The following is a 10489-nucleotide window of genomic DNA, read 5'->3' on the forward strand; positions in this document are numbered from 1 at the left end:
ATGCAAAATCTTTCCTTGACAAAAAGATGGACGATTTGAAACCCCAAGCAATGGCAAGACACCAGCCGACCGAACCGGCTCACACGCCACTCGGTCGAGCGCCCCGGCAGCATCATCAAGAAGAAAGCTATCTAATCTCCGAGACCTCCTATGTGATGCTTTGTCTCTCCAAATGTTACTATGGCGGGTAAATCCCTAGCTATGTTAATCTTCCCATCTCTCACTCGTTGGTTTCTGACGATTGTCAATTGGTTTTATAGCGATTTATTTCCTGTTTTCTTCGGTTTTACTAGTTTCAATTGTTATCTTCATTTTATTTCTCATTAAACAAGATTATTTATTTATTTTTATAAGTGAACATTTAAGCAAACATGAATATGAAACAAATCAACATTTTAAAAAAATTCATGAACATTTTACAAAAAAACATGAAGATTTTAAAAAGAAAATCCTGGATGAAAACTTGCAGAAAAAACAAAAAAAACACGTAAAACAAAAGAAGAAATAAGAACACCGCTGGACATAGTGGTTATACATCTTACAAACAAGCATTGATGAAAAATAGAAACAATTGGATCTGTGGTGAAGGAAAATCGATGAACTTGGTCTTCTTCAACAACTTCCCCCCTGAACTTGGTCTTCTTCAGCAGGTGCTGAGTTGGGGACGGGACAAGCTCCAGCGGCATGCAAGGTGCAAGGGCTGAGAGTGTCCATCTTCAAAGCACATTGGTGATCATGTCAGGGGGGGAGGCAGCAGTCCACTGCACCTGACAAGGAGAACTCGTTAAGGTGCGCTCGATAAAACCTATTGTCCACTTATTCAGTGTCGGTCTCGAGCATTCATTCGACCCCATCAAGCCGTGAGGCGCTTTATCACTATGGAGAGCATTTGGATAAAACACTCTAGTTTCTCCAAGGCACCATCCTTGAACATGATTTGCTCTTTTTTTCATAGTCATCTAGATTAGCCACCACACAAGTTTCATCTTAGACCAAACAACATTATTAAAGACATGACAATTTATAGTTTTTCAAATGCACCACGGAGTACAAGCGTTTATAGAATTCAGACATAATGATTCTTGTTTGCTAGCAAGAATATGGCCACTGTTAGAACATCAACACACACAGGTTTACCAAAGTATATGGAAATAACCTCCCAGGTTCTGTGGCAACTACACAATCAAAGAATAAGTGGACAATAGGTTTTATCTCGTCGCAGAGAAAGACATTATGCAAGTTTAATTATGTTGTGTTTCTTCAAATTTTCTCAAGTCATTAGTTTGTTACTGGCGAATAACTAAAGGAACACCTCACTTTTGGGGGGGGGGGCTGATCAGACAAGACAGCTACGATGATAACTGGTCGCACCCTCTATAATCAATTATGCTATAAAGAGAGACCGCGATATACGCTCCCTTTGAGGCATATTGCCAAACTAGTGCATCGTCGGTTCTCCCACGAGACGCGCATTTGGCAATCTACTCAACACATTACCAGTCTTCCATTAACTTTGTTGGAAATATGCCCTAGAGGCAATAATAAAATGGTTATTATTATATTTCTTTGTTCATGATAATTGTCTATTGTTCATGCTATAATTGTGTTATCCGGAAATCGTAATACATGTGTGAATACATAGACCACAACACGTCCCTAGTGAGCCTCTAGTTGACTAGCTCGTTGATTAAAAAGATAGTCATGGTTTCCTGACTATGGACATTGGATGTCATTGATAACGGGATCACATCATTAGGAGAATGATGTGATGGACAAGACCCAATCCTAAGCTTAGCTCAAAGATCGTGTAGTTCGTTTGCTGTAGTTTTTCTGAATGTCAAGTATTATTTCCTTAGACCATGAGATTGTGCAACTCCCGGATACCGTAGGAGTGCCTTGGGTGTGCCAAACGTCACAACGTAACTGGGTGACTATAAAGGTACATTACAGGTATCTCCGAAAGTGTCTGTTGGGTTGGCACGAATCGAGACTGGGATTTGTCACTCCGTATGACGGAGAGGTATCTCTGGGCCCACTCGGTAATGCATCATCATAATGAGCTCAATGTGATCAAGTGGTTGATCACGGGATCATGCATTACGATACGAGTAAAGTGACTTGCCGGTAACGAGACTGAACAAGGTATTGGGATACCGACGATCGAGTCTCGGGCAAGTAACGTACCGATTGACAAAGGGAATTGTATACGGATTGATTGAATCCTCGACATCGTGGTTCATCCGATGAGATCATCGTGGAGCATGTGGGAGCCAACATGGGTATCCGGATCCCGCTGTTGGTTATTGACCGGAGAGGCTTCTCGGTCATGTCTGCATGTCTCCCGAACCCGTAGGGTCTACACACTTAAGGTTCGGTGACGCTAGGGTTGTAGAGATATTAGCACACGGTAACCCGAAAGTTGTTCAGAGTCCCGGATGATATCTCGGACATCACGAGGAGTTCCGGAATGGTCCGGAGGTAAAGATTTATATATAGGAAGTCCAGTTTCGGCCATCGGGAAGGTTTCGGGGTCACCGGTATTGTACCGGGACCACCGGAAGGGTCTCGGTGGTCCACCGGGTGGGGCCACCTATCTCGGAGGGCCCCATGGGCTGAAGTGGGAGGGGAACCAGCCCCTAGTGGGCTGGTGCGCCCCCCCTTGGGCCTCCCCCTGCGCCTAGGGTTAGAAACCCTAGGGGTGGGGGCGCCACCCTTGCCTTGGGGGGCAAGGCACCCCCTTGGCCGCCCCCCCCCTAGGAGATTGGATCTCCTAGGGCCGGCGCCGCCCCCTAGGCACCCTATATATAGTGGGGGGGGAGGGAGGGCAGCCGCACCCAAGCCCCTGGCCTCTCCCTCTCCCTCCCGTGACACTCCTCCGTCTCCCAGCGCTTGGCGAAGCCCTGCCGAGATCACCGTTGCTTCCACCACCACGCCGTCGTGCTGCTGGATCTTCATCAACCTCTCCTTCCCCCTTGCTGGATCAAGTTGGAGGAGACGTCTTCCCGTGAAGGAAATATGCCCTAGAGGCAATAATAAAGTTATTATTTATTTCCTTATATCATGATAAAATGTTTATTATTCATGCTAGAATTGTATTAACCGGAAACAATACATGTGTGAATACATAGACAAAACAGAGTGTCACTAGTATGCCTCTACTTGACTAGCTTGTTGATCAAAGATGGTTATGTTTCCTAGACATAGACATGAGTTGTCATTTTATTAACGGGATCACATCATTAGGAGAATGATGTCATTTGACATGACCCATTCCATTAGCTTAGCACCCGATCGTTTAGTATGTTGCTATTGCTTTCTTCATGACTTATACTGTTCCTATAACTATGAGATTATGCAACTCCCGTTTACCGGAGGAACACTTTGGGTACTACCAAACGTCACAACGTAACTGGGTGATTATAAAGGAGTACTACAGGTGTCTCCGAAGGTACATGTTGGGTTGGCGTATTTCGAGATTAGGTTTTGTCACTCCGATTGTCGGAGAGGTATCTCTGGGCCCTCTCGGTAATGCACATCACTTAAGCCTTGCAAGCATTGCAACTAAATGAGTTAGTTGCGGGATGATGTATTACAGAACGAGTAAAGAGACTTGCCGGTAACGAGATTGAACTAGGTATTGGAATACCGATGATCGAATCTCGGGCAAGTAACATACCGATGACAAAGGGAACAACGTATGTTGTTATGCGGTCTGACCGATAAAGATCTTCGTAGAATATGTAGGAGCCAATATGGGCATCCAGGTCCCGCTATTGGTTATTGACCGGAGACATGTCTCGGTCATGTCTACATTGTCCTCGAACCCGTAGGGTCCGCATGCTTAAGGTTACGATGACAGTTATATTATGAGTTTATGCATTTTGATGTACCGAAGGTTGTTCGGAGTCCCGGATGTGATCACGGACATGACGAGGAGTCTCAAAATGGTCGAGACATAAAGATTGATATATTGGAAGCCTATGTTTGGATATCGGAAGTGTTCCGGGTGAAATCGGGATTTTACCGGAGTACCGGGAGGTTACCGGAACCCCCCGGGAGCCATATGGGCCTTAATGGGCTTTAGTGGAAAAGAGAAAGGGGCAGCCCAAGGTGGCCGCGCGCCTCCCCCTTCCCCTAGTCCTATTAGGACTAGGAGAGGTGGCCGGCCCGCTCTCTCTCTTTTCCCCCTCAAGGAGTCCTATTCCAACTAGGATTGGGGGGGGGGAATCCTACTCCCAGAGGGAGTAGGACTCTCCTGGCGCGCCACCCTTGGCCGGCCAGCCTCCCCCCCTCTAGTCCTTTATATACTGAGGCAGAGGCACCCCAGAAACACACAAGTTGATCCACGTGATCTATTCCTTAGCCGTGTGCGGCGCCCCAGCCACCATAGTTCTCGATAATACTGTAGCGGAGTTTAGGCGAAGCCCTGCTGCTGTAGTACATCAAGATCGTCACCACGCCGTCGTGCTGATGGAACTCTTCCCCGACACTTTGCTGGATCAGAGTCCGGGGATTGACGTGTGCTCGAACTCGGAGGTGTCGTAGTTTCGGTGCTTGATCGGTTGGATCATGAAGACGTACGACTACTTCCTCTACGTTGTGTCAACGCTTCCGCAGTCGTTCTGCGTGGGTAGGTAGACAACACTCTCCCCTCTCGTTGCTATGCATCACATGATCTTGCGTGTGCGTAGGAATTTTTTTGAAATTACTACGAAACCCAACATCCCGGCCGTACGTGTGTTGAACGCGGAGGTGTTGTCCGTTCGGCACTTGGTCATCGGTGATTTGAATCACGTCGAGTACGACTCCATCAACCCCGTTCTCTTGAACGCTTCCGCTCGTGATCTACAAGGGTATGTAGATGCACTCCTCTTTCCCTCGTTGCTAGATGACTCCATAGATTGATCTTGGTGATGCGTAGAAATTTTTAAAATTCTGTTACGTTCCCCAACAAACTTATTAGGTGAGAAAATCATTCCAAAAGTAAGTTTAAAGGTCAGGTCCTTAATCACATTCGCAATTGTTGCACGGCGCCGGTGGAAGTGGTGTAAAGAGGACAAAATTGGACAGGCAAGGCGGATGCGCCAAACCAAATATCATTCCAAAATATGATTTTATTTCCATCCACCACTATCCACGTATATCCAAACTTCAAAACCTTGCAAGCCTGCATCACTCACTGCCTCGTGGGCCCCTCGTTGCTCCTCCGGCGTACTTCTTCCTCCTATATATACACACGTACCCCCAAACGATCAAAACAGTAGCCAAAAACCTAATTCCATCGCCGCAACTTTCTGTATCCACGAGATCCCATCTTGGGGCCTATTCCAGAGCTCCGCCGAAAGAGGGCCATCATCACGGAGGGCTTCTACATCATCATAGCCTCTCCGATGAAGTGTGAGTAGTTTACCTCAGACCTTCGGGTCCATACTTAGTAGCTAGATGGCTTTTTCTCTCTCTCTTTGAATCTCAATACAAAGTTCTCCCCCTCTCTTGTGGAGATCTATTCGATGTAATCTTCTTTTTGCGGTGTGTTTGTTGAGACCGATGAATTGTGGGTTTATGATCAAGTCTATCTATGAATAATATTTGAATCTTCTCTGAATTTTCTTTTATGTATGATTGGTTATATTTGCAAGTCTCTTCAAATTATCCGTTTGGTTTGGCCAACTAGATTGGTAGTTCTTGCCATGGGAGAAGTGCTTAGCTTTGGGTTCGATCTTGCGGTGTCCTTACCCAGTGACAGAAGGGGCAGCAAGGCACGTATTGTATCGTTGCCATCAAGGATAACAAGATGGGGTTTATTTCATATTGCATGAATTTATCTCTCTACATCATGTCATCTTGCTTAAGGTGTTACTCTGTTTTTAACTTAATACTCTAGATGCATGCTGGATAGCGGTCGATGAGTGGAGTAATAGTAGTAGATGCAGAATCGTTTCGATCTACTTGTCACGGACGTGATGCCTATATACATGATCATGCCTAGATATTCTCATAACTATACTCAATTTTGTCAATTGCTCAACAGTAATTTGTTCACCCACCGTAGAATATTTATGCTCTTGAGAGAAGCCACTAGTGAAACCTATGGCCCCCGGGTCTATTCTCATCATATCAATCTCCATCACTTTAATCTTGCTTTGCTTTTTTACTTTTCCTTTACTTTTTACTTTGCATCTTTATACCAAAAATACCAAAAATATTATATCTATCAAATCTCACTCTCGTAAGTGACGGTGAAGGGCTTGACAACCCCTAATCGCGTTGGTTGCGAGTAGCTATCGCTTTGTGCAGGTACGAGGGACTTGAGCGTGGGCTCCTACTGGATTGATACCTTGGTTCTTAAAAACTGAGGGAAATACTTACGCTACTCTGCTGCATCATCCCTTCCTCTTCGGGGAAAACCAACGCAAGCTCAAGACGTAGCAATGTGCGTTGCAACAGAAAAAATTGATGTTTTGTGCAATGTCTCACAACATCGGATTTACTATGAAGAACATGCTGTAACGCAGCATCCTTCTACCAAATGAACATAAAAAAATACATTGCAATTTAGCCATGTTCATATTTTCTTTGCCGGGCATAATCTTCCACTGATTTCATTTAAGTATAATCTTTTTAATGGCATTTAATTATAATCCTTGCTTAATTACCAGGACGTCCTCAGTCGTTTTAGTCGGGAATCAAATCCTTCATTTTCTAATTTAGTAGCCCCAACACGTTGAAGCCTACAGATCCTTCCTTTTAATTATCCTACCATTTTACCTCAAATCCTTCATGTAGAATTTATTAAGATCATAATCTTTCTTTTAGTTATTCCATCGGTTTACGCATAATCATTTCTTTAATTAGCCACATCCGTTTAAATATTCTATTTAAGTCCACAATCCTTCCTTCATTAGCTCATTCGCTTAATTAGCTCGCCCTAAACATGATGACTGCCACTCCTATATTTATAGCGAGTTGACATTAGTAAATGTGAAAGGCGCATAAGTTGCTGGTTGTTACATCGAAGAGACAGGAGGTCTTGTGTTCAATTCCCACAATGTTGATTATTTTAACCCAATTATTTTTCGCGATCTGTATGAAAGCCCATAAAAGGCCCATCAACATACAAAGTACCTGGCCCAGATTGCTTAGCGTGTGTAAACCAAACAAAAAGGACTAAACCAAACCAAGAATACCTATTCCCTTTAACTGTAGGTATAGATATAGATTGGTTCGATGTCCTTTAAAAAAATATGATATATCCAACATAATCGAAGGACACATCTTTCTTTCATCCTCACGCAATCGCGGTGGCTAGGGCACTCTTCCCTCCAAGCGTCATTGTCGAGACATTGGATCCACCTCCCCTCCACATGCTACTCGGGGCGGCCGATGGTGGGGAGGAGGATCACAGTACCTTGGCTCCGACTAGTAGTTTAGGTATGGATTTTTCCTCGCAGGGGTGCGCTTCATCCTCGAGCTGGTCTTCCAGGCTCTGATCATCCTCGAGTTCATCCATCATTTTGGAGTCAATGATGCTTAGATGTATATTTTTGTCCTCTCCTCTAGGTAACAAGGGTAGGTTTCTCGTTATGCGTACGTGGCAGTGAGATTTGGTGTCAGGTGCTTTGAATCGAATCAAGGGTTCAATGTCGACGATCACGGCTCTAGGGCACTAGTCCTTGTGGGAACGTGCACAAAGACTTAGCGACTGTCATCGACATGGCCGGATCGGCTCCGGTAGGGGGGCGGCTAGATCGGCACGTCGGTGACTTGTTCTGATGGCGGTAGTGGTCCAAGGTCCTTGGTGTATATTTTATTACGCATGGGGGTGCTTTGTACTTATGGTGAAACTTACTTTACAATATATCCGTGTCCTTCTCACGCACCAAAAACAAGTACTCCTTTTGTAAAGAAATATATGAGCGTTTAGATCACTACTTTACTTAACAGAGGGAGTACATCATATTTTCCAAAGGGTTAATTTGATGAAGAAAAACTCTAGCTAGAAATGAAACCTCTAAACTATTCTCTAGGCAGTATTTTATTTTCTTTTTTTGCAGGTGTCTAGGCAGTATTTTTTGGAGCGGGAAATCTCTAAACTATTATCATGTCCGCTTCTTCAAACGAATTAAAATTTCAACGGGGCAATTTTGGAAAGGAAAATGAAAACCGCCACAACACCGATGTCAAACCTTTTATTTAGAGGTCGTTCGGTGAGAAACTAGAAACGCAGGAAAAAAAAAAGGGTGATAGTGGGGCTGGGCTACATCGGGCATGTGGGAGTGCAGCTAGAGGCCCAATACACAGAGACCGGAAGCCCAGTGCCCAGAGAATAAATAATTTTATTGAATGTCCATTTGCTCAAAAAAAAAACTAATCAATATCCACATCTCGGCATCAGGAATACTGTCTACATGAGTATGAAAAATACGGGCATATGGGGTCATTTCCAAAATACCATAGCTCTGTACTTCGGACACTACTGGAACGAAATTAACGGAATGTTCAAAAGGTAGAAAAATCCACAGCTATTGTTCCCCTTGTTTGCTCTTTTTTTTTGGCAGTTCCCGCGCATCCGAAACTTAGTTTAAATGTGGTAATTAAGTATTTTGATCATGAAAACAGAGTTACAATTGGCGTCAAATGTGGAAAAGAAATGGTAAAAGAGGGATACAAATGGTAAAAGAAATGGTAAAACTCCAATTTAGCGCCCCGGTCAATTTTTTGCACTGTTGATTCATCAGGATCCTACTGCTTGACGGAAATACAATTGGTCTCAAGTCTCAACCTGGTCGTTCTGTTAATAGGCCAGAATTGACTGAGAACTGAGGGATAATATTCAGAAATTAAGATGACTGACTGCAGTTGAGCAACATGCTTCAGATTGGCCAAGAACACACGGACAAGTCTCATTTTCAGATGCAAACCAAATGTTTCGGATGCAAAGGCAGGTGACAAAGACTCACAAGATTAGATTCACAGGAGAATTAAGATTGAAAGGATTGCATATCTAGCCATTCCCACAGAAATCACAATACAATGCCGGCCTTCTTCATCGAGATCTGATGAAAGGGCCACTACGCTACAACCTGCAACTCGAGACCAGGCACTACATACAAGATCCAACTAATTAGGCAACACGACACGGTTCCTCGGCGCAGGCTAGGCTATGGGGGCGGCTACTCCTTGGCGGCGACCTTCTTCTTGGGGGACTTGGCGGCCGTCTTCTTCTTGGGCGACTTGGCCTCCTTCTCGGCGGCGGCGGGGGACTTCTTGGGGAGCAGCACGGAGTTGATGTTGGGGATCACGCCGCCGTGGGCGATGGTCACGCCGGCGAGCAGCCTGCCGAGCTCCTGGTCGTTGCGGACGGCGAGGAGAAGGTGGCGCGGGATGATGCGGGTCTTCTTGTTGTCCTTGGCCGCGTTGCCGGCGAGCTCCAGAACCTGAGATTCAAAAACGAAATCTGTCAGTTATCCGTCGAACTCAAGAAGAACAGAGCAGAACTGATGCTCGGGGACAGGAAAGATCTGTGCGTACCTCTGCGGCGAGGTACTCGAGGACGGCGGCGAGGTAGACGGGGGCGCCGGAGCCGACGCGCTGGGCGTAGCGGCCCTTCTTGAGGTAGCGCCCGATGCGGCCGACCGGGAACTGGAGCCCGGCCTTCACGGAGCGGGTCACCGCCTTCTTCCTGTCGCCGCCCTTCCTTCCGGCCATCTTGCTTGCTGCTACTTCTCCGGCGACGAGGACTCTCGAAGTGTGGTGTTTGCGGCGGTTGCGCTGGATCGGGATGCTCTGAGTTTGTGCTTCTGGACGGCGGCGAGGGCGCGGCTTTTATTGGAGGCGGGAGCGTCGCGGGAGGGGGGAGCGATCCGCGTGACGTGCTGCGCCCACCGTTGGATCTGAGGGGAGCGTGGCGGGCAGGGGGGATGATCCGTGGGAGCTCCAGATGGGCCAATCAGAGAGCAGATATTTGCAATACCTGGAATTGTAATTGTGTTCAAAACCAAAATCAGCCTATGCACTGAAATGGGCATGAATTCTTTTTCTTTTGCTATTAGATGGGCTTCAGTTCTGATTCTATTGCTTGGTCGTATATAAAATTGCGATATAATTGGGATTAAGTGGATACCAATACCATTTTTTATTTGGAATAGCTAATTGTTTGTGCATTGCAACACGGGCATGCATATTTTTGTGGTTCACACCAACTATGTTTATCTTCTACCCACTACCTATGTCTCTCCAATCCAATCTTACCACCTATGTTGATGGCTTGTCGGATCAAAATCCTCGTTCCACTGTCACCTACACACTTTGGATTTTAGACACATAATTGTGCAGTTGTGTATACGTGAAGATTCCAAGAAGGAAAAAAAATATGTATAGATCGTCAATATCCATCTAGCCTCTACATGGCAGTAGGATGAAAAAGAAAAGTCGAAGACATAGGAACCTAAGTTGATCTAGTAGAATAAAAGGTGGAGAAAACATGACT

General features: G+C 45.4%; 1 protein-coding gene across 1 annotated transcript; it reads right to left on the reverse strand.

The window, feature by feature from the left end:
* Positions 1 to 8981: 8981 nt before the first annotated feature.
* Positions 8982 to 9801, reverse strand: LOC125516266 (histone H2A.1-like). Its single transcript, XM_048681745.1, has 2 exons — positions 9532 to 9801; positions 8982 to 9437 (listed from the first exon to the last, which is right to left on the reverse strand). Exons 1-2 carry the CDS (start codon positions 9706 to 9708, stop codon positions 9174 to 9176), a joined length of 441 nt encoding a protein of 146 aa, XP_048537702.1. The 5' UTR covers positions 9709 to 9801; the 3' UTR covers positions 8982 to 9173.
* Between the last annotated feature and the right edge of the window lie 688 nt (positions 9802 to 10489).

This window comes from Triticum urartu, chromosome 6 (genome assembly GCF_003073215.2).
Source record: "Triticum urartu cultivar G1812 chromosome 6, Tu2.1, whole genome shotgun sequence".
Taxonomy (NCBI): Eukaryota; Viridiplantae; Streptophyta; class Magnoliopsida; order Poales; family Poaceae; genus Triticum; species Triticum urartu.

What these genes read in the sequence shown, in the direction of transcription:
- LOC125516266 (XM_048681745.1), bottom strand. Translation starts at nt 9,708, where the DNA reads ATGGCCGGAAGGAAGGGCGGCGACAGGAAGAAGGCGGTGACCCGCTCC. An exon ending in TCGAGTACCTCGCCGCAGAG is followed by an intron (nt 9,438 to 9,531) that starts GTACGCACAGAT and finishes TTTGAATCTCAG; the next exon opens with GTTCTGGAGCTCGCCGGCAA.